The sequence below is a fragment of the Apodemus sylvaticus genome, chromosome 8 (genome assembly GCF_947179515.1).
Source record: "Apodemus sylvaticus chromosome 8, mApoSyl1.1, whole genome shotgun sequence".
In the NCBI taxonomy this organism is placed as follows: domain Eukaryota; kingdom Metazoa; phylum Chordata; class Mammalia; order Rodentia; family Muridae; genus Apodemus; species Apodemus sylvaticus.
In genome coordinates, this window is record NC_067479.1 from 2,653,017 (window position 1) to 2,676,922 (window position 23,906).

General features: G+C 45.1%; 3 protein-coding genes across 7 annotated transcripts in view; all 3 read right to left on the reverse strand.

Annotated features, from left to right (window-relative positions):
• The window catches only part of Clybl (citramalyl-CoA lyase), a 221,414-nt gene extending 217,649 nt beyond the window's left edge, over nt 1-3,765 (reverse strand). For all 5 annotated transcript variants that reach the window (XM_052190584.1, XM_052190583.1, XM_052190581.1 and 2 more), the window contains exon 1: nt 3,680-3,765. In XM_052190584.1, coding sequence (XP_052046544.1) covers nt 3,680-3,735 — 56 coding nt within the window. In that variant the 5' untranslated portion in view covers nt 3,736-3,765. The remainder of the gene's footprint in view (nt 1-3,679) is intronic.
• Nucleotides 1-23,906, reverse strand: part of Pcca (propionyl-CoA carboxylase subunit alpha) — a 774,935-nt gene that overhangs the window by 707,659 nt on the left and 43,370 nt on the right. The gene's annotated exons all lie outside the window — the stretch shown is intronic.
• Tm9sf2 (transmembrane 9 superfamily member 2) overlaps nt 21,627-23,906 on the reverse strand; it is a 45,486-nt gene continuing 43,206 nt past the window's right edge. Inside the window, exons 16-17 of the mRNA XM_052190576.1 lie at nt 22,846-23,017; nt 21,627-22,308 (exon numbers count right to left, since the gene is read on the reverse strand). Of these exons, the coding sequence (XP_052046536.1) occupies nt 22,241-22,308; nt 22,846-23,017 (240 nt within the window). The 3' untranslated portion in view covers nt 21,627-22,240. The remainder of the gene's footprint in view (nt 22,309-22,845; nt 23,018-23,906) is intronic.

Consider the following 23,906-nt stretch of genomic DNA (forward strand, 5'->3'; position numbering starts at 1 on the left):
CAGAGGGTCCCCATTCTCCCTTGGGCTCATGTAGCTTTTTATGGGGAGGACAGCTCTCCACACACCTGGGAAATCGATCCTTCTGCAGATACCACCTAGATATCCTTTAACTCAACGCTGACATTTTCCAGCTAGAGCTAATACATACCAGATCCCACACACTTAGGGCCCAGTCCCTCAAGTCTACCTTACTTCAGATACAAACAAAAGCAGCAGGTGTTTTCCTTGTGGTTCTGATGGACTGGCCATAAGTCAGGAGCTCCTAAGACTCCACTCGTTAGATTCGGTTCATTTACTAGGAGGGCTCAGAGAACTGAAGGAAACGGATGACTGTTGGAGACTGTAAAGAGTACAGGTGAGCAGACAGATGGAAGGATGCACAGAGGGTGGGGTGGGTGAGGGTGGGGTGGGAGCCTCTACGCCCTCTCTAAGCATACCTCCCTTCCAGAAAGCTGCATGTGCTCAACAACCTGGACACTCTCCAAACCCGGTCTTTTGGATTTTGATGGAAGCTTCCTTGCACAGACATGATTGATGGTGACTTGGGATCAATCTTCACTCCCAACACTCCCATATATGGTTTTATATATATATATATATATATATATATATATATATATATATATATATATATATATATACCACAGGCTTTAGTTTGTGTTTTAGTTAGGGTCTCTGCTGCAGTGATAAAACCAGACAGGGTTCATTTCCACTTACAGCTGTCAGGTCACACTTCATCACTGATGGAACTCAAGGCAGGAACCAATCTTGTGGTTCCTTCTTCTCTTCTATCTTGTGTCAAACTGACAAATCACAGGTATGGACTTTCTGAAAGGGGCCAAACCCCAAAGCCTAGCAGCCCCTCAACACTCAGGTCACTCAGAAGAGTCCAGTGGTTTAGGGCTCTGTTCCAGGAAACAGGAACAGAGACCAAATATACATACTTACTGTATCACAGTATCACATGCAACACAGTTCAGAAATCAGCAAAGTAGTTGGGACAAACTTACAGAGAATATACACAGATGGCAAATCACCATTTGGAAGGGTGCAAAAAAGTCTGACCCCAGTGACACACTGCCTCCAAGAAGGCCACACCTCCTAATCTTCCCCCAAACAATTCCACTACCCAGGGACCAAACATTCAAATGCATGAGCCTCTAGAGGCCACTCTTGTTCAAACCACCACAGCATCATCTAAAGGATTTCAGGCTCAAACAAACCAAAAACAAGACACTGTAGCCACATACCGTTTAGAATTGTTGAACATTCTTTAACCAACAATTACAAAGGATTAGTCAGCAGAGCAGCACACTCACATTCACAGATAAGATGGTGCAGCTAAGATGGTGCAGCTACGGTGACATCTTCTCATAAAGCTAAACACAATCTTCTGAAAGAATTCAACTGTTACATTCCTCTACACGCAAACCTGAACACACAAACACACAGTGAAGGCTTCTGCACGATCAACAAGAACTGGACGCCACCAAAATATCCTTCAATGACAGACTGTATAACCAACTGTGGTACAGCTACCCAATGGGATATTACTTTGTATTACAGTACAAAGAACTGAGTTATTAAGTCATGAGAGACATGAAGGAATTTCATACGCCTATTGTTAAATAAAGAACCCAGTCTAAAAAAACTACACACTGTACAGTTCAAATTCTTTGACACTAAGTGAGGCAGATCAGCAGTAAAACTCTATGTTACACAGGCCTGACAACCTGACTTCATCCAGGGTGGAAGAAAACCAACTCCTGAAAATGGTCCCCTGGCTGCCACACATAAACTACAATATGTTTGTGCTGACATTCATGTGCACACACACACACACACACACACACACACTAAATAAAGTAAATGTAAAAACTAAATCGTCTGTGGGTAGAGGGTACCTAAGAAGAATACAGACCAAGAAAAGCACCGCTTGTATCCAAAAGGGCTTGAAGAAAGAAAAGGGTGCTGACCTAAGCAATTCTGGAATAAATGGAGCTCATGAGACTGGAGGGAGCCTGAGCACCGTCCTCTAGTGGGTGGACTTCTTCCCAATGGGTGTGGGCTAATAATTCATATGCTTGCTAGGACTGAACAATTAAGTGCCTGCATGGGAGGCAGCAGGAGCCAGATTTCCTACTGTTGGGGTGGAGCTTTAAAAATAAGCCTGGGGAAGAAGACTGGTCCCTGAGTGATGTGTTAGAACTAGAAGCATCATAAGGACTCATGTGTAGCTTGAGAAATAGCTACAGATGGTTCTATATAACAATGTTAATGGGGTGTGTGTGTGTGTGTGTGTGTGTGTGTGTGTGTTCCCATCTCTATTTCTTGGCTCTTGTCAAGTGAGTTAAGCTCCCTTCCTTGAAAGCAGGGTAATTTATATACATACAGCATGGCCACAGACAACTGCATAAATAGCATGACAGTCTAGAGCTCAGGGCAAACACTGGTAGGTCAGAAACAGGGATCATGACTGGAGGGTCCAGAGTGGCCCCTGTGTGCTCAGCAAGGGTTCAGACACTCTAAAAAATAAGCAAGGAGCTGCCAGAAGTAGCCCACTGGTCCCAGACAGCATTTCGTTTCCTCTAGTGGGTTCACTAAGGACCACAGTGACTTAGCACAACTGGCTCAGTAAAGCCAAGTACCTGCCCTTAGTAGCGATGATACGTGGTTCAGAGGGGAGGTAAAAAGCAGTTCACACAAAGCTCCAAACATATTAGAAGTGGTGACTGGGTGTGGTCAGGACTGGCCCAGGACCACTCCCTCACCGCCGCTCAGGTTCCAGGAGTGATTCTCCAGCCAGGGTGCAAGGCCACAGATGGAGAAAGTGAAGTGCCTAAGACCAAGTCGGTCCTGCCATGGGTCTGGGGTAAATCACACAAGGCAAAGATGTGAACAAAATCGCTACACTGTCAACTCTGGCCGGCATCATTGCTCCTGTGGGACTTTGAGACAGTCTCTGATCCTGTTTCCGCATAATAGGCAGGACACCTTAAGGGCGACCTCAGGACACATGCAGTTAGCAGATGGGCAAGTGTCGTGGGGAAGGGTCCCTGTTTGTGACAGTCTACCAATCTTTTACCAACTAGTATTACTATGCAGGCCAGGCTGGCCTCAAACTTGCTATGTAGATAAGTGTAGCCTTGAACCTGTGTCTTTCTGCTTCGGCTCCCCAAATCCTGGAATTCTTTTCAAATATTTACTCCAAAGCTGATAGCATAAGACTTATCATCGTCTCTTGTTAAACCAAAGAAAAATTCAAAATATATGCCCTTTTCACCTAAAAAAGAAAAGTCAGTGTATTTTATGAGCAGATTTTGGCAAAAGTTCTTTGAAACCCTTAATCATTCTTAGCTTTGTAAGCGGGTCCAGAGACCAAACATTTGGGAACCACTGTGCTTCACATAGGTACTGAGTGTGTTGTCGCGTCTCAGCTACTCCGGAGCGCCCCTAAGTTAGCGCGTTAAATGCCAGGTGCTGACAATCCAGCAACGTTTATACCCATTGCCCGGGTCCATGCAAAGCCCTCCCACAGGGAGGCAGCAGCCGCAGCGACCTTGGCAAAGGTCAAGGACGGGAGGCACAGAGGTTTCAGGCTAAAGTGCCCATGCAGGCTCCGGGGACCACTCTGGCCACCACCTTCGGCGCGCGACGGGGACTGGGAACCTGAACTCACAGCCTGGGCAGCGCCGTCGCTCCGCGAACCGCGTTCCGCAGCACACACAGCGCCATCTTTCCGACCTGGCCCTCCTACACCCCGCCCCCGCCCCGCCCAGCCGGATTTGGCCACGCCCGCCCTGAGGGCTTAGCCCGTCCCCTCTCGCCACGGCCCAGCCTGTCCAGCTGGACTCAGCCCCCTCTTGCTCCGGCTGGCAAGGCCCCAAGCACCGCCTCTCTTCCCCAAACCACGCCCGACCCCGCTAGCCACACCCCTCCTCCTCTGAGGGCCCTGCGCTGAGGCTTTGGTGACCCAAGGCTCGCCCTGCTTCTGAGGGAAACTTGCTTTTTCCTCCTGAGTTAGGGAAACTTGCTTTTTCCTCTGGCTGAGCAGATTCAGATTTCCGAGAGGCTTTTTGTGCTGTTTTTATTATCAACGTGCCCACAGTCGGTGAGCCTGCGGTGGTGCACGAGCTAAAAGTCCTCTTGTCTTCTAGCTCTGTAGTTTGTTTTTAGTGGCCACTATGTTCCATTCGTTCTGAATTGACACTTAAAAACGTTGTCGGAAGCTGGATTAAAAAATAGACCCCAGAAGCCCTATGCAGCCAGACGGGGAACACGGATGCCGAATTTCTACAAGACTGAGTTATTGCTTTGTTTGTGATACCAACAGAACAGACTGTTCAAGCCTTCTGTGAGGCCACACCCACCCACCCGGACCTCTTCTGCCTGCACCCAGAAAGGACCATTCCACTCTCCTGTCTCCACTGCGGATCTAGTCTGTGTTCAGCCAAAATGGAGCCTGAGACAAAGAAGTATCAGGAACACTCATTCCATCTCTAATTTACACCTCGATATTTTGTACTAAGAGACTGAGCCGGCAGGCCTTGTCTCCAGATACTAGATCATACCCTTTGTCCAGTCATGCCTCTCTATGTCCTTCCATCCAACAATAAAAACACAGGTCTGGGGGTTTGAGTTTTTATTTATCAATAAAAGTCACATAAAGCCGGGCGGTGGTGGCTCACGCCTCCCAGCACTCTGGGAGGCAGAGGCAGGCGGATCTCTGAGTTAGAGGCCAGCCTGGTCTACAGAGTGAGTTTCAGGACAGCCAGGACTACACAGAGAAACCCTGTCTCAACAAAAAAAAAAAAAAACAAAATCAAAAAAAAAGTCACATAAAGCGTCAGTTACATGCACAAAGAGAGTATTGCAAGTTTTGCACCTGAGAGGGTCAGAGGAATAGGTGCAGCTTTGAAAGAGGATAGTGTGGAGGAGGGTGAAAGTCTTCAGGGCAAAATAGAGCAAGCACAAAGCTGCAGGCTCCTGAGGATCGCCTGGGCCAGATGTAAGAGGTCTAAACGCCTTTTTAATAATATGCTCAGGAGTAGAATTTAGGGCCTCATCCAGCTAGGTGGGAGCTCTACCACTGAGCTACACCCTGGCCCCAGACTGCTGAAATCTTAGCATTGTCGTTCACAAATACATTTGTCCCAGATAGAAATGAGTTATATTTTCATCACTCGGACTTGTAATTATCGTGAAAATTCAATTAACTTTCACTGTTTGTCTTAGAATATCTAGCTTTGTATTGGCTCTCCACACGGACACCTCCTAGGACTCGTCCGCTGAAACTATCTGATCAACCTCACTGTTTGCTGTAACATTTAAATAACTTTCCAGTGGGAAAGGGCAGACCCATTAGGAAAATGAAGCCCTTTATTCTTTGGTTAGGAACCCCAAAGGCTCTTTATCACAATCCATTCTTTCCTTCCTTTTGCTGTCTGGCCGGATGTAGGATTTTCTCACCAAAGTTGAGTCTCAAAGGCTGAGCGGGCCGGTGTCACTGGTTTCAAACTTCAGAATGGCGCACTTAGAAAGAGGCCTATTAGAAGTTCTGTGGAATGGTTTTTAAGCAGTGGCACAGATAGAACTTGGCTCTGAGATCATTGCTGCCTCCTGCTGCTAAGATACAAAACCCTCCCAGCCGCGCTCCCGGCCCGCACTGCCTTTGATAAGGGTGATGGCTGCGTCTGGCTCCTTGGGGAGAAAGGAAGAGACGTCTCTCAGATTTAGGCCAAATGCAGAATAACTAATGGCCACGTCCTGAGCCTGCCGGGCCTTAGCTGCCTCTCTTTAAGCTGAGGAAGTTAGACTACATAACCTTTAAAATACCCTTCGGCTCCGGGAGGCCTGAAGTCTGTATTCTGACTGCATGATTTTCCAACCCACGCTGCAGCATCCCCTACCATCAGAAGACCGGTGCTGGTCCTTCTAGACCTTCTAGACCATGGTCTCTGCTTTGTCTTTGTAGCTTTTCTAGTACTTATCTATCTATATAACTTATTTATTTATTTTTTTTTGAGACGCGGTCTCCTATTGAGCAGGGTGGCCTCTTGCTACGTAGTTGAAGCTGGACTTGAACTCCAATGCTACTTCCTGTGCTTTCCCAAGTGTTGGGATCATGTGGCTTCATGAAGTTCTGGGAATCGAACCCAGGGCTTTGTGCATAGTACCCTACCAACTGAGTTACTCCCCCAGCCTCAGTTTCTGGATTTCCAAGTGTAGTTGGATGAACACTGGCCTCCAAAGACGTTGGCATCCTAACTGCTAGAACCTATGAGTGTGTCATTCTGCATGTGTGATGGAGGAGCTGGAGGCCGGAAGACCATCCTGGATCATATGGAAAGACCCACGAACAAGCATCCTTATAAGAAGGAAGCAAGAGAGTCACATCACAGTGCAGGGAAGACTTGGAAGACAGTGGAGCCTGGGGTGGGGCACAGTCAAGGCAATGTGATCCTTAGAAGCTGGGAAGGCAGCCAAAGGCTTCTTCCCTACCACATCCTGAAGAACCTGAAGAACGGCAGGAACACCTGGTCTGAACTTATGCCCATGAGAGCTGCTTTGAACTTCTGGCTTCTACAAGATAACTGTTACATTGTTTTAAGCCACTAAGTTTGCAGTAATGGATTGCAGAATCAAAGGGACCCTGAGGTACATAGTAAAACGAAACCTTCCCAGAGCTTCTCTGCCAAGGAATGGCTCTTCAAGACGGACTTTAAGGCATGTGGAGGGGCTTGGGCGCAGTGGGTAAAATGTCTGCCTGGCATGCGTGAGGCCCTGGGTTCCATGCCTAGAGCCTGCCCAGTGCACAAAATTATAGGCACATGCCTGTAATTCTAGCACTTAGGTGGGGGCGGAAGGATCAGGAGTTCAGGATGGGAGCACTGAGTGCTCTTCCAGCGGTCCTGAGTTCAAGTCCCAGCAACCACATGGTGGCTCACAACCATCCGTAAAGGAATCTGATGCCCTCTTCTGGTGTGTCTGAAGACAGCAGCAGAATACTCATATAAAATAAATAAATCTTTAAAGAGAGAGGAGAGAGAGAACTCAAGGATGGGGCTGGAGAGATGGCTCAGCATTAGTAGCCCTTGCACAGGACAGGAGCTCAGTTCCCAGCTCCTACACGGTGGCTCACAACCTTTCTGTAACTCCAGTTTCAATGGCCCTAATTCCCTCTTCTGACTCTGTGGATACTAGGCATGCATGCACGGAGTGCACGTAAATAAAAACAGGTAAATCATGCACCTGAACACGTAGAATGAAAACAAATGAAAAGGATTTAAAAGAATTCAACATTATACTCAACTACGTAGTGAGCTGGAGGCCAGCCTAGTTACATGAAACCGGGGCTAGGCATTGTGGTACATATCTTTAATCTCAACACTCTGGAGACAGAGGTAGGCTATCTCTGTGAGTTTGAGGCCAGCCTGGGCTATACAGTGAGACCCTGTTTTGAGGTGGGGTATGGGCAGTGAGATGGCACTTGCCTCAAAAGCCTTAATTCCTGAGTTCAGTTCCTGGGATCCACAGGATATAAGGAGAGACTTACTCCCGAACGTTGTTCTCTGACCTCCACATGGCTGCTGTAGTATGTGCCCCCTCCCAACACTCGCACACAATAAATAAATCATAAAGTCCATTACTCGAAATGACAGAAGAGTAAAAAAAATACTTCTTCTGAGTACTAACGTAAAACTCAGAATTCTGCCTGTCTCTGCCTCCTAGGCCTGGGCTGGAAGGAATGACCAACTACTCCTGGCCTGGTGAAGAGGTCTTTTTTTTTTAATTTATTATTTTTTTTTATGTATATGAGTACATATGCTCTCTTCAGACACTTCAGAGGAGGGCATCAGATCCCATTACAGATGGTTGTGAGACACCATGTGGCTGCTGGGAATTGAACCCAGGACCTCTGGAAGAGCAGTCAGTGCTCTTAACCGCTGAGCCATCCTCCAGCCCCTCTGGTGAAGGGATCGCACCACAGCTGCAGAAATGGTGGTGCATTCCCACCACCCAGCAACAAGTCTAAGAAATGCTTTCTTCCTTGGGATACATGAAAATAAAGCCAAGGGCCTCAGGCTTGCAAGCAGCACCAAGGCTGCCTCAGCCTCGGTTAGCTGGGCCGGCTTATTCCTGAGGCAGGGTCATTTGTACCATGTGGACAGGGGTGCAGAGAGTCAGAAAATGGGGATTAAGGAGCAGCTTGGGCCAATTAGATCACATGAGGTCCCAAATGTCTCATTTATCAGGATAAATCCAAATTTGACTCCTATGGCTACAAGAAAAAATAAAAAGCGAGGTACATATTTCTTACAAGCCAACCTGGGGGCATTATCATGCTGTCTATTATCAGCAATGAACAGATTTGACTCCTTTCCAAACAAGATTGGCAGGGCCTGCGGGGTCTGTCGGAGTCAGGCTAATCCTCCAATCATCTGCCTGCCCTACCACGGTAATAGAAAAGTGTTGGTAATAAGCAGGTTAACAATCTTCTTGTCTGGCGCATTAAAGATAATTCCACACGACCCAGAGGGTCTTACCCAACAGCCTCCATCATGTGGCTCAGCATTACAAGTCGCTGGGTGTCACTTCTACCAAGGCTACCAGCTATCAGTGGTGCAACTAAGTCACTGTGTCCCTGTTCGGATCAAAACACAGGCTGCACTTCGGTTCTTATTACAGTGCACGCCAGAGAACTAACACAAAGCTCGGGAGCCACAAACATGGAAAATGGTACTGCACACTGTACGTGCCAAGGCGTGCCCGGGGCCCGGGGCCAGTCAGTGAGCTGAGCTTCATGAAGGTCAACCTGAAGGATCTTCTTCATTTCATCTTATTATCCAGATGACTTAAATGTAATGCATACATAGAGCTAAAAATTTTTTAAATAGCAAAAAAGGACATAGAGAAAGCTTTGCCATCCTTATCCACATTTACTCTGCTCCTCCGTTCCCCAGCAGGTGACTTTCCTCAGAATTATTTTATTCTTTCAGAGAAAACAAAACAAAACCCCAAGCAAACGAAACAAAACAAATAAGAAGCCACATAGGGAGTTTGAGCCCCTTGACTTCATGTTACAGAAAAGAAACATTGTTGTTACAGAGAAGAAACATTGTATTTACTGGGACTCCTAGAGTAGTCAGATTGAGAGAAACTGTAGAATGAGGGCTGGTAGTGAGAAACAGTGATCCTCACTTCCTAAGAGTGCTGGATGCTCAGAAGAGCAGTGGAGGGGCTTATTTACAACCTTGAAAAGCTGGGTGTCAGCCTAGAGAGAAAGCAGAAAAGGCAGGCACACCCGATTTGGTGCAAAACAGTGGTTTTTGTATACCTAATCACATTTCCCTGCTCCCCGTATCCCTCGCTGGCTGAATTCTTCAGGGAGGTACAATCTTTCCAGTTAGCTAATATAGGTCCCCACTCAAGTTCCCCATGTTCCTGGGTATTCAAGGACCTTACCCTTTTCCAACACCTGGGTGCAGTCCAGCAAGTACTAGCTGTGAGCTAAGGAAGACAGGAGCTGAGCACCTCCTGCTTATCTATGATCTATTGATGATCTCAATATGCATTTCATACTGAGGGTGGACACTGTGATTTATTTCTTACAGTGGGGGCATGGGAAGGAAGTGGGGAGGCCACACTTCATGGAAAAGACTTCTAGTTTAGCAAGACAATACAACAGTGTGAGTGTACTGACTGTGTGTGTGTGTGTGTGTGTGTGTGTGTATAACCCAGAGTTTTCTGCACACTAAATAAGTACTCTACTTCTGAGCTCTAACCCTCGCCCAACATGAATGTAAACAATGTTTCAGAACTGGCCCCTTGAAAATTCAGTTGGGGCTCGGGCTCAGTTGGAGGAATGCTTGCCTAGCATACATGGATTCAGTCTCCAGCATGGCACAAACTGGACATACTGGTATACGCCTGCAGCCCAGCACTCAGGAGATTGAGGTAGAAGAGTAAATTCAGGGTCATGCTCCTCTACATACAGAGTTCAGGGCTTAGCCTATATAATATATAAGACTGTTTCAACAAGAGGGGAAAATAAAGTGGTATGGTCATGTAACCCTAACCCTGATTTTTATTTCACTCTCCTTTTTAATATAAAACATAAAATATAACTCTGGGTGTGGTGGTGCAAGCCTTTAGCCCCAGCACTTGGGAGGCAGAGACAGGCAGGTCTCTGGATTCAAGGCCAGCCTGGTCTACATAGTGAGTTCTAGGAAACCAGGGCTACCCAGAGAAACTATCTATCTATCTATCTATCTATCTATCTATCTATCTATCTATCTATCTATCTACCTATCTATCTACCTATCATCTATCTAAAGTATGATCTTTCTTATTGACAGTGTATACTGGAGAGGCTTTTACAAAACAAAACAAAAAGTACCTTAAGAAAAAAATCAATTTAGCGGAGAAATGGTTCATCTTAGCTCACGGTTCCAGATTACAGTCCGTCACTGCAGGGAAGTCAAGGCCGGAACTTGAAGCATCGAGTCACCCAGAGTCCCGAGCAGAGAGAACGTGCATGCTTACTGCTCAGCCTGCTTTGTATGCTCATGCAGTTCAGGACCCAAACCCCGGCAATGGCGCCTCCACAATGGTCTTGGCCTTCTCGTTAGGTAACACAATCAGCACCAACCTTCCACAGATGTGACCTCAGGACCACAGGCCAAGCTGATCTGGGCAGCCCCTCACTGAGACTCTTTCCAGACGATTCTAGATGGCGTCAAGCTGACAATTAATACTGACCACCAGAGGCTGGAGGATGCCGGGCAGTGAAGAGCACACACCGGCCTTTCAGAGACCAGTTTCCAACTGCCTGCAACTCCAGCTCTGTGGGTTTGAAGCTCATTTTTGGCTTCTGCAGACATGTACACACATGTGGAATACATTTGCGCAAATACATACAAAAATCCTTTATTAAAAAAATAAAGAATGCCAAACACCACACAACATGTTCTAAGCACTCTGCAAAATTCTAGCGCGCAGAGGGATATTCAGATTTTTGTGCAGAAGAGAAGAAACAAAATACACACATAAAAATACTAAAGGCAAATCCAGAGAACGTGCCTGCGTGGACTGAGAAAATGATTTCAGGCTTCAGAGAAGCTACCTCCCTATCTGGTTCACCCCCACCCCCAGGCTAGGTTTCATTACACAGCCATGGAACTCTCTAGGTAGACTAGGCTTGCCTCGAGCTCACAGAGATTGAGCTGCCTCTGCCTCCTGAGTGCTGGGATTAAAGGTGTCCACCACCATACCTGCCTCTAATTCAAACATTTATACACAGGTAAACTTGGAAAATTATTTTCACATCATCCATTTTTTAAAATAAGCTGGGAAGCTCGCCTATTTCACACAGTCCTTGGCTTAAAGTTTGCAAAATCTAGCTTTTGCTTCTTTCTCTTCTTCTTCATCTTCCTTTTAAAAAGCTTTTAACTTATTGACCTCAGTATTTTTGCTACATCCATTGCTAGGATCAAATCCTTATACTTTTCAAAAGCATTCCTTTAACCTGAGGTCAAAACCAATGTGAAATATGAAGAAGTTATAAAAAGACTGAAATCTAGAACAGCCATAACCCTGATGTACTTTATCCAAATTTTTACAACTTTGAAGTGCTCTGGCTGCTGAAAGAAGGCAGGGCTTTATGTTCCAGCCAGAGAAGCCAAGCACAAGAAAAAATGAAGCAGTATCGCTTCTCCATTTCATAGCCAGCTTCTCAATCCAAAAACATGAAATAAAATGAAAAGAAAGAACCAAGAAGAAAAGAAAAGTGGGGAGAGCAGACAAGCAAAGCCCACAAAAATAAATGGTTGCCATCTTGTTTGCTTAGAAAACAATTCCTTGAGATCTGGAAAAAATCATTTTCTCAGTTTACTTTCTAGAAGAGAAATTTATACAACCAAGCACCAAGTGAACCCAGTCAATACCTGCACTTGGGGCTGTGGGGGCAACCATAAGTAGCTCACTGCTGAAACAGTTTACTGACTGGCGTTGTCTGATCATGTCCAACTTCTGTAACATTCCCAAGGGCATGGGGCTAGAGAGATGGCTTAAGTAGCTAAAGAGCTCTGGCTGCTCTCCCAGAAGTCCCAGGTTCAGTTCCTAGCACCCACATGGCAGTCATAGCTGTCTAGTTCCAGGGGCTCTGACACCCTCATACAGACATACATGCAGGCAAAACATCAATGCATTCTAAATAAATAAATAAAAAGTATATAAAAGATTCCCAGTTGTGTCCCACCTCAATGACCAGAGAGAGAATTCCAGTCCAGTGGCTCCTGGAGGACTGATACCCAAGCACAGAGGCTTGACGAGGGTGGCAGAGGGAGTGGATTACCACATCCACAGTTTGCCAGAAGGCCAGGTGGTGGCACTGGCTTTGAGCTGGGACTGTGTGCTATTTCCAATTGTGGACCTGGGGGAATCCTTGTATGCTTCGGTTTGTAAAGCACGTCTCATCAAAACCCACGATGTCCAGGAGGAAGAAAGGCTGGAGGTGGAGAAGAGTTCCCACACAGAGCTGCAGTAAAGCAAAACTGTGCCAGCCATTTCCGCTACACCAGCATGGCGCCCTGCCCGGCAGACACAAGATCCCAGTAGCAAGAGTAAAACCGATGCAATGGAGTCCCGGAGAACCGGAGAGCAGCTGTAGTGCTCGGGCCTCTGTGTTTACCCCACAAGGGCTGTGTTTACCCCACAACTGCCATTCTGTGTCAGGTGGAGAGGGACATCTGCAGTGTCTGCTCTCAAACCGCTTGTTTCTCTTTGGAAATGCCTCTCTGGGCGCTTCTGGAACCATTCCCGCAACCTGCCCTGCTGCCATGACGGACTCAGGCATGGGCTTGTGATCCAACTGTGGAGTTCACATTGCGGGGTGGAGCTGAGCGCTTGGTGAGCATGGGGTCTCCTCTCCCACATCAAGAACATTAAACACACCTGTAAGTCTGACAGCATTTCCATCTACACTATTCTGAGGGGGGAAGTTTGTTCAAGAATAAAGTCAACAGAAGAAAAAAAGCGAAGGCAAGAGACAGACAGAAAGGAAAAAGAGAAAGCCAGTGAGTGCTGGCGTCCTCTCCGCTTCCTGACTGTGGATGCCACGTGACGTGATAGCGCCTCCTGCTCTGCTACCACAATGGACTGTACCATAAAACTGTGCGCCACATCGCACCCCACCCCCAGCCACATTGCCTCGCCCTCGTGAACCACATTGCCTCCCCACCCCCGTGAGCCACATCTCACGCCCTGTGAACCACATCATGCCCCACCAGCCACACACACACACACACACACACACACACGTGAGCTGCCCCGCCCATCTAAGTTGCTTTTGTCAAGTATTTTGTCTGCAGTAATGGGAAAAGCAACTAATGCCTTGGCCCGCCCTGCTTCCACGTGTGGGTGTGACCAGTGGGGGAGGGAGGAGCAGCCAACGCTAAAAGCATCAAATGCGCAATGTTCCACTATGCAGAAAAACCGAGCGGCAAAGCCACTACCGTGTCTGAGTTACAAAGCATCCCAGGACGAGGGTAACCACTAACGATCTGGTGCTGTGTCCCCCACGTGACTGCCACTTAGCTTTCCACGGGGCTAGGAGGCATCTTTTGACCTTTCTACTTTGGCCTTCTACCCCAAAATCTTGAGTAGATCTTTCTGCTCTACTCAGAAGTAGAAAGACTCCGTGGTCCCTCTCTGTGGGCTCTTTGATCATGAGCTGCGCAGGACGGAGTGATTAGCAGCCCAGATCTACTAGAAAACACCAAAATCTGGCACTCAGAGCCCTTGTGGCAACTAAGCAGTTTATGAAGCCATCTTCAGCACTGGGTGGAAGCAGAAATAGTCAAGGGAGAGACAGCAAAGCTCCGTCTGTCACACGTGCTGACATTCCTAGAGCCAGCAGCAGAGGACACCTGGCAGTGGGGCTCCCGCTTGTCCTGCCCAGTGTGAGCATGGGACACAGGTGTGAGCTGGAGGCTACCGCTTGAGCACCTCTTTAATCCAGAGCCACCTGCTGGGGACACAGACAACTGTCTCAGTAGACACTGGTTCATTGTGACCCTTGACCTCTGCACGCCCCGCCTTCCACTCGAACTTCCTCCACTTACTCGGAGGTCCATGCCGGAATATTGCTTGGTCAGTCTTGTCTGGCCACCGTCACCGTCTCCCTTGACTAAAATGGACCCAAATGTGGTCACCTCCTTCAATCAACATCTCAGATGAAACCCTCAAAATAAACTATAAGTCAGCTCCTCCTGGGATGCAGGTGCAAGATGAGGTATACAGGAAGCGCGTCTGCCTCCGACGGCGTCTCTTTTCCATAGTATTTACTTCATAATTTTTAGGGAAAAAAAGAACAGTAAGCCACTCTTTATAATCTCTAGAAAATCCAAACCTAGGAAATCTGATAAAATTTGGATGACCATTGCAATATTTTGACCCCAGTTTGTGGGGTCAGAGGTAATCATGATTATAAAATAACATCTCCCAATCTCTTTCAGCCTTTTGTCATTTGCTAACAAAATTTCACATGTATTTATTCATAGATAACTATAGCAACCAAAGGTCAGATATTTGAATGTAAATGCTAGTCAGGAAGGATTAAAGGATTGCCAATGTCTCGGGGCTTTGAAAACAGGCTGCGTCTTCCAGGGTAAGGGAGCCACTCTTGGGCACAGCATGAGAGTCTGCTCTGCCCTTAGGGGAGCCTTTACCCAGGGCCATCTTTGAGTCGGGTGTTGGGAGTGCCAAGCCTCCCGGGCCTTGGCAGGGAGGCAGGGAGCATACATCCATGGATTGCTGTAGCTTGGAGCCTGCAGGGTACCCCGAGGCACTTGGGCACATTGCTACAAGCCAGCACAGGATGAATCACTCTAAAAGCATCCTATTAGCCACAACCTTGAGTCCAGATGAGGGGAAGAGTTGGCTCTCAGTAGAGCAAGCACCCTGCACCCACCAAGGGGAAGTGGGCTGCCCTCCTGCCCTACCCAGGTGAGCTACTGTTCTGTAGCTAGCACATGGTACCACTCTGACAAATATGGAGAGGGCTGGGATTCTCACCTACTGAGGCAGAAGTAAACCACGTCCTGATTCCTCTGATGAAGCTGTGAGGAGGTCAGGCAGCCAGCCTGCAGATCCAGCAGGGGGCGCTGCCAGCGCACATCCTGGCCAGGCAGCGGGTTGTTTCAGCAGGTTTCTCAGAAGTTATTAGTAAGGGCTACGCTGCGGGGTAAGAGATGATCTGTGTATTAGCTGGGCTCCAGCAACGCTTTGACTGGGGCCTTTGTCATCCGAATTGATCCTGGGGAGATGAGACATGGAAGAATCATTTCTTAGACAAATTTCTCAACACACTCATTTCTTCCTCCCGTCAGGTCCCAAGAGGTGGCCTCTATCACTTTTCTTGTTTATTTAACCCCAGGGGTGGCATTTAATGACAGCAATGCCTTGTCTGCACAATAAAAATGTCATTTTCATAGTTGCTTTTAAAATATGCCCACAAGGGACTGGAGAGGTGGCTCAGTGGTTAAGAGCACTGGCTGCTCTTTTAGAGGACCCAGGTTCAATTCCCAGCAACCTCATGGCAGCTCACAACTGTCTGTAACTCCAGCAGGCGCTCCAACACCCCCACACAGACAGGCATGAAGGCAAAACACCAATGCACATAAAATAAAAATAATAACTGTTTTTTCTCCTTAAAAGAAAAAATGTGGGCAGTGGTGGCACACGCCTTTAATTCCAGCACTTGGGAGGCAGGCAGGAGGGTTTCTGAGTTTGAGGCCAGTCTGGTCTACAGAGTGAGTTCCAGGACAGCCTGGACTACACAAAGAAACCCTGTCTCAAAAAAAAAAAAACCAACCAACCAACCAACCAATCAAGAATATTTTAGTGCACTTACATATAACAATAAATAAATCTTAAAAAAAAAAAAGGGGGGGGCTGGGGAGATGGCTCAGTGGTTAAGAGCACTGACTGCTCTTCCAAAGGTCCTGAGTTCAAATCCCAGCAACCACATGGTGGCTCACAACCATCTGTAATGAGATCTGACGCCCTCTTCTGGTGTGTCTGGAGACAGCTACAGTGCGCTCATATACATAAAGTAAATAAAATATTTTTTAAAGAAAAGAAAATTAAATATTCAGAATCTAAGCTTATATTAAAATGCTTTTTCTTAAGCTTTCAAGAAAGAGAACTGAGCTGGGCTTTTGAAGAGCCCTTCCCCACCCCAGCGTTCCTTCAAGGAGGAAGTAAGCATGTGTGGGAACTAAGAACTGTTGTTAGTCACACCCTCGCCACTCGTTTGACAGAAGTGTGTGTGTCAAGAAGGGCCTTCGGTCTTGTCTGAATAAGAAGTGACCCAGCGTCATGATTTCAATTAGCTTTTTTGTAGTTTTCTGTTCAGCGGGCTCCGTAGGTAACAGCAGTTCCAAGGATAGAGAAGAGCTGGCGAGGCTCCACTGCTGCAGGCTTGTCTTTAACAACCATCAATGAACACAGAACACATGCACAAGACGTGCTGCTGGCTGCACATTAAAATTGTATAGAACCAAAACGGCCTGTTCTAGAATCTGAGAGCTGAAAACTGTAGTGATGGTGCTCCTGTTAGTCAGTTGAGCTATTTAAAGTTAATATCCTTATCACTTAAATCCCAATTTCAGTCAAAAAACGTATTCCTATTACGGAAAACAGATGCACTGTGTTGGCCTGCTCTGATAGCTATCTTGAGTCATATGGCATGGCCACTGGAGGAGGCACAAAGTCCTCTGTTGTTTCTCGGCACACAGACAGACAGACAGACAGACAAGCCCAGCCAGTAGGATATGGAGTATATCATCAGAGTCTACAGCCCCCAGCATCAGAGTGTGCTGAGGTCGCTGACATGTCATCCAAACCAGGTACATTCCTACTTGTACAAATACCACTTCTGGGGCGGGAGAGATGGCTCAGTGGTTAAGAGCACTGCTCTTCCGAAGGTCCTGAGTTCAAATCCCAACAACCACATGGTGGCTCACAATCATCTGCAAGGAGATCTGATGCCCTCTTCTGGAGTATCTGATGACAGCTACAGTGTACCTACATATAATAAATAAAATAAATCTTTAAAATGAAAAAACAAAAAAACCCAAATACCACCTGTCCCAGCCACTATATAACCTGTCTCTGACCCAAGTCATAGACCCACTAGCCTTACTGTCACCTTAACCATGCACCTGTAAGTCGGCAGTTAATGAATGCCATGATCTATGGTGTCTTATAAGGCCATTTATCAGGATAAATTCACACAGCCGACACTAGTTTTTGCTAAAAATAGCCAAAGGAACAATAAAACTTTTGAAGTCATGCTTTTCTCTTTAAAATAACAAAGTAATTCATTATTAAGAAAAAAATCAAATATTTAAAGAACAAAAAGGAGAACTAAAAATCAGTTATGAGTCTCTGAACTTGGAGCTCACGTGAGCGGACAGCAGAAGGACACCAGCAGACTCCCACGAGCTAAGGAAACAAATGATTTTTGTTTTGTTTTAATATTTAGATGTAAAAATATACAGTTAAGGTTGCAAACGAAAAGAAAGAAGGAAAAGAGGCTCTATCAGAGTGAAAATAGAAGAATAGGCTAGCAGGAAGGCTCGGGTCTGACTCCCAGCAGCCAGAAGGCAACTCACAGCCATCTGCAGCTTTAGCTCCAGAAGCTCCGGTGCCCTTCTCCGACCTCCGTGAGTACCAGACACACCCATGCACATAAAAGTAAAACAAAATAATAAAGAACTGCCTTGGTGTGGCAGAAAGATGGCTCAGTGGGCAAGAAGACTTGCCGGCAAGCCCAGCAACCCAAGTCTGAGCCCTAAGACGCACATGGTTCTAAAACTATGTCCTGAAAGCTGTCCTCTGGCCCCACACTCCGGGCTGACACACCCAGCATATACATAAAACACATATAAGGAAAAAAAAAGTAATTTTAAAAAAATTAAAGATTTATTTATGTATGTGCCTTATCTATATGGATTTTTTTCCCCATATACACTTGCACACCAGAAGAAGACATCAGATCTCGTGGGATTAGTTATAGATGGTTGTGAGCCACCTTATGGGTGGAGAATTGAACACAGGACCTTTAGAAGCCTGTGCTCTTAACTGCTGAGACATCAGTGAGCACCTGTAATCTAAAATTTTTTTACTAAAAAAGACCTGTTTTGTTTTGTTTTTATTTGTGCTGGGGAGTAAACCCAGAGCATAAGACATGCACGCTGGGTAGACACTCAACCATTAAGCTGCACCCCTGCAGGAAGAACCCTTGGTTTTCAGTAAACAGTCAAAAATGAGCTCTGTTGACACAATGAATTCTTTGCTTTGTGCATGTACATGGTAGAACAGCTTGTACTTAATTAACATTTAACTTTACATTATTTAGAAAATGTTTTTCAAATGTACACTTTTTCTCCTGTAGGTAGCCATAATCTGAATTTTGCCTTTAAAAATTATATATATTTATCTTTATTTTATGCTTATCAGAGTTTTGTCTATGTGTGCATATCTGTACTGTGTGCATGTGTGTATGTGTAATGGTGCATTGGATCCCCAGCTGTGGATAGCCCTGGCCTTGTATTTTGATGCTAATTCCACTCCTCGAAGGGGCTGCAGATGGGGAGTTGCCTTGTGAACCTTCTCCCCACCTTAACTTTTTAAATAAAGGCAAGAGCCAATGATTGGGCAAGAGGAAGGAGGAGGAGCTAAGAGTTTGGGGGAGGAGAAAAGGATCGTGGTGAGGCTGGAGAGGAGCTCATGACCTGGAGAAACCGCAAGTTATATGGGATAATATAGATGGGAATAGAGTAGTGTAGTGGGAGATCTGCCCAATCTAGGCTTGTAGCTTGTATTGTTACTGATTGAGTTGAGATTTCCTTCACCGGGTAATTGGGTTGGAAAAAATATAACAACACCCTGCAACTAGAGTTACAGATGGTTATGAGCACCAAGCAAGTCCTATAAGACCTCCTAAAGCTGATTTTCCTTTAGGATCTGTAACGCTTTAAGGTTGTGATTATTCGTTTTGTCATTTTTTTTTGTACACTGTAAGACACTAATAGCATGACACAGATGGAAAACCTTCAAGACACACAACTGCCCCGGGTGGCACCTACTGCGCACCTTCCAGGTATGACCATCTGTGCACACTTCCCTTGAAACTGTTCCATGGCACACTCTGGGGTCTCTCCTTCAATTAGAGCACTTATGTTGCAGGAGACCCAAAATGCCAAGCGTTCTACTTACTGGTATTGTTTAAGTTATTAGCCTGAAGCGCTGCCGTGGCAACCAACAAGGGCAAATCACAGAACCCTGTCCTGAGGAGCTTACTCCTAACTTCATGGGTGCTGTTGGTGGGAGGGGAATATCTAACATAATTTCATTGGAAAAGATCTTTACAATGAGGGTTTATAAGAACATTGCCAAATCTATAGCCAAGGTTCATTATTTTTAAAAAATGCTATAGCGGGGGATGGTACTTGCCAGCACATCTGTTGGAACCTACTTCTATGGAAGACCAGCTCAAACAACTAGCCTCCTGGGACTGACCAGCTACTAGATCCTTGGACTTCCCTTTCACAGCTGACCACTGTTGGGGTAGTTGGACTACAGACTGTAAACCATCACAACAAATTCTCTTAATATACAGAGACATTCCATAAGTTCTGTGATTCTATAGAACCCCGCCTAATATAATAGGCATATTTTAAAACAGCAAGGAAAAGCACTGAACACAGAGGACACAGTGAGGGACAAAGAAGAGTCTCTCAGTGACAGCAGACAGCCTGAAAGGCTGACATCCTTCATGCAATGCTGGGCGTGAAGACAGACTGCAAAGATTCACAACAGTGCTCAGGACAGCCATGCAAAATGGCCACATTAGAGAAGATCTGGGGAGAAAAATGGAATGCATCAAGTATGCCAGCAGGGACACCCCTCACTCAGCTGTTCCCAGGTCCTTACACATGTGTGGTCCCTTCACAAAAGCGCTTAGGCAGGATAGCTCTCAGGGGCTCCCATCACTCAGAAAGGGTCACCAGCATTGGGTCCTCATCGGGAGGCAAACCTGGGTTCTCCACAAGGGCAGTATGTGCTTTTAACTACTGAGCCACCTCTTGTTCTTCACATTTTCTTGTACTACTTTTACAAGTTAAACATTCCTAATCTGAAAACTTGAAATCCTAATGTGTGTGTGTGGGGAGGGGGTGCTAGGAACCTAAACCAGGGTCTCAGAGCATGCTGGGCAAGCGCTCCATCACTGAGCTCCCCTCACCCCCCAACTCAGAATTTCAAACTTTTAGAACACTGATAGTTTTAGATTTCAGCTTTGAGGTTAAGGAGCTTCTACTGGATAAATTTGATGCAAGCATTCTTACATCTTAAACATTCTGGTCCCAAGCACTCTAGGCAGATGATACTAGACCTATATATTTCACTTCTCTCTCTCTCTCTCTCTGTGTGTGTGTGTGTGTGTGTGTGTGTGTGTGATGTGGCTGGTTTATAAAGAACAGCAGACCAAAACAGTTGTCAATTGTGCTGAATTCTGATTGTTCACTGTAGCCAAACTGAAGAAAACTTTGCACCAGTAAGATCAATCTGGCTTCTGAATGGAGAGCTTACAGATCAGACCATGATTGGCCAATCAGCCTTTTCAAAGGTACCAGTTACAGAGCAACTAAGGACTTTTAAATACACTAAAGCTTCACTGAGCTTCAAAACCAACAGGCCACTTGGTTGTGAGACAGGGTCTCAATATACATATCGTACATTAGTAACCCTGACCAGACTGTCTCCAGTGTTCCTGTGCCTCAACTTCCCAGGCTGAGAATCAATTGTGCACCTGACTCAACTGTTGTGTAAAATGTCTTCATTAAGGCCTGGCAATGCGAGGTAATCTTAGCTCAGTTTAAAGCAAGTGTCTAATCTGTTCTCATAAGCAGGTGTCAGTGAAGCCCTCAACAAAGAAGGTATTTGGATACAGATCTGTCTGAAACCACCTTAGCTTTCCATATGAGCTGGATCAAACTTGCCAGAAAGTTATTTGTGAGCTCCTAATCTAGGACAAGAACTATTTGTGAAATCTACTGCAATCATGAGGTAACAACTGCTAACGTGCAGATCAGAGAGCCTAACCTAACCTAACACACTGTGTGCAAGGACAGGGTGAGTCTGTAATCCAGACTGGCCTCCAGCTCCAGTGCAGCCAAGAGGGACAACATCATCCCGATGCCTCCACTTCCAAATTAGAGGTATACAAAGGTATGCTGCCCTATATCCTGCTGACTTAAAGAAAAATACTACACTTTGGAAAGTAAGTCTACAATGTTAATTTTTAATAGTAACAATATGAGGCCTGCATTTAAATTCTAAATGTGCCATTTATCTGACCAGAAAGTCACGACTATAATTTCTATCATTCCCTCAGAGTGAAAATTCAGACCTGACAAAGCCCAAAAGACTAAATTTCACTTAAGTAGAAAACAGGAAGTGTGTATCCACAGTATTCAGCATCATCTGATAAAATAGATCAGTGGTCAACACATTTGTATTCAGAGTTTTCTTCAATATTCAGGGAATGATACAATGAAGACATTTTTACAATATTTATTAAGATAACAAATTTATAAATTCAAAGACTCAGAGGCACATAGTTTAAAAGGCCAATACCATGGGAATAATGAAGTCAACACAGAAAAGTAAGAAGATATGAACAATTACAACCAATACAAGATTTTTAAAAGCCACATTCCCCCAATGAACAAGTCATAGGAATCATCCTTCAAAATTACCATGATAAAAAGTTATTTCCTTCAAAGAAAAATAATTCTTTCCACCTACCGAGTCTAGAAAATCCTATTTACAATCAACTGTCCAGCCTGTCCAGCATTATGGCCTCCTCTAATCCGCCATCCGAAGGATTGAAAAGTTTATAGCTATTGTATTTACAAATGCACATAATATTTAAATTTGCTCTTCACCGAGAACAACTCAATATTTACTTAATCCAATCACAATACAAATGCTTTAGTGTTGAATACGTCTTGTAGGTGCAGGTGCATGGGGAGAGGTGTACTTGGAAGTATGTTGTTTCTGAAGGATTACTAGGCCAATAAGTCTGAGAAAACTCAAGGTAGTCACAAAACAGGTCTTTGTTGATGAAGATCTAATTTATTTCTGTTTTAACTGGACACACTGGGCTTCTTCAGTCAACTTTCACCACACTGTATATTTTGGTGACAAACCAAAAGCATGCAAAGAAGCCAATTGTTCCTAGAGAAGAAAAAACACAAGTTCATTATTTTACAACAAAAAACCCACATGTAAAATGACCAGTTCTTTTAAAAAGAACAGAACTTTTAAACTCTTGTTGGAGAAGAATGTAATACAGCTCTGTGAGCTGTTTTGAAGAATATAAAACCACTTAAATTCCTTACAAAAACATTTAGAATTTCTTATAAGATTATCCAAATTTTCCACCCCCACCAGACTGGCCTCAAACTTACATTAGCCCGCCTCTCCCTCCTGAGTGCTGGGATTAAAGGCACATGCCACCACTGCCCGGCTCTTTTCCCTATCATGCACCACTGAGATCTAAAACTATCACAGGGCACCAAGATACACATCTAAGCCTGTCCCTGACATGTGACTTTGATTCTGCTTTTTGCATTTTCACTTTCCTAAGCTGCAAATACACATGGACATGCCAAATAATGCTGATGATTCAATAAAGGGGCAGCAGATAGCAGAAACATTCATAAAGGAGAAATAAATTTACTAAAAACTTATTGGAAATCATTTATATCTTACCTGTAAAAAGGAAGAAAATCAAAACCATTATCATAGTATAACCAAAGTACAGGATTGTACTTGCTGTTCCCGTGATTTGCAGTTTCGAAAAGAAGTAGTGTATGGCGTATATTAGGAAGTAGACGGCTGTGAAGCCACTGGTGAGGAAGGAGCGCCACTGCCAATGGTAATCCTAGTGGGAAGGACACAGTCAGAACACAATTACTTCCTGATGTCAGACCACCGGAGCTGAGTAGTCACAAAGCAACGCACTCAATGGAAGCCCCAACTTAATTTCTACCACAGTTCCAGGTGCTGCTAACTGAACTTTGCGCATATTTTCCACTTCATTAAACGTGCTAAGAGGCACACTTATTTGTTGCATAGCTACCTAAAATCTGGCTAAACATCTGTGAGAAAATATTCAATAGTTTATGATTAATAAAGGATCAGACTACATTTGAAAGGTTATGATTCTGAAGGAAAAGCAATGTACAAACCCTTTGATGGTTCAAAATTAATATTCATTCTATTAAAGTTCTGTCAACTCTACATGACAGCAATTTTCTATCAAGGCCTGCTTGAGATTTACTTCCAATTACAACTCATATCATTTCAACAAGGTAGGTGGTTAAGACATAGCTATCCTTGCCTTTTACATATAGTGGTTTTTAGCACAGCAGAACATCTTTTTTCAAAGAGAAGAAAAATTCCCAATCTCTGTTACAATTTGAGAATATGTGAGATAATGTCAAAAAGCAAATAGCAAAACCACCATAAGCAAAATAAGCAAAACAACATCAGGAAAAAAACATACATAAATTAAACCCTACTGTAGCTAATTGATAAGCCCATCCATGTTCTAGAGAATTAACACTTACACACAAAACCAGGCAAGGGCAGGAATACACATGTGTGTGTGGTGTGCTGACAACTGACTCCAGCCAGGGCTTCCACATACTAGGTGCATACTCTATGTCAAAGCGACACTCCAGCCCAGGTGTTTCTATATACCAACCATGGACAAACTCAAAAAGGACACAAAAATACCTAGGATACTTTTTAAACCAATGATCTGAAAC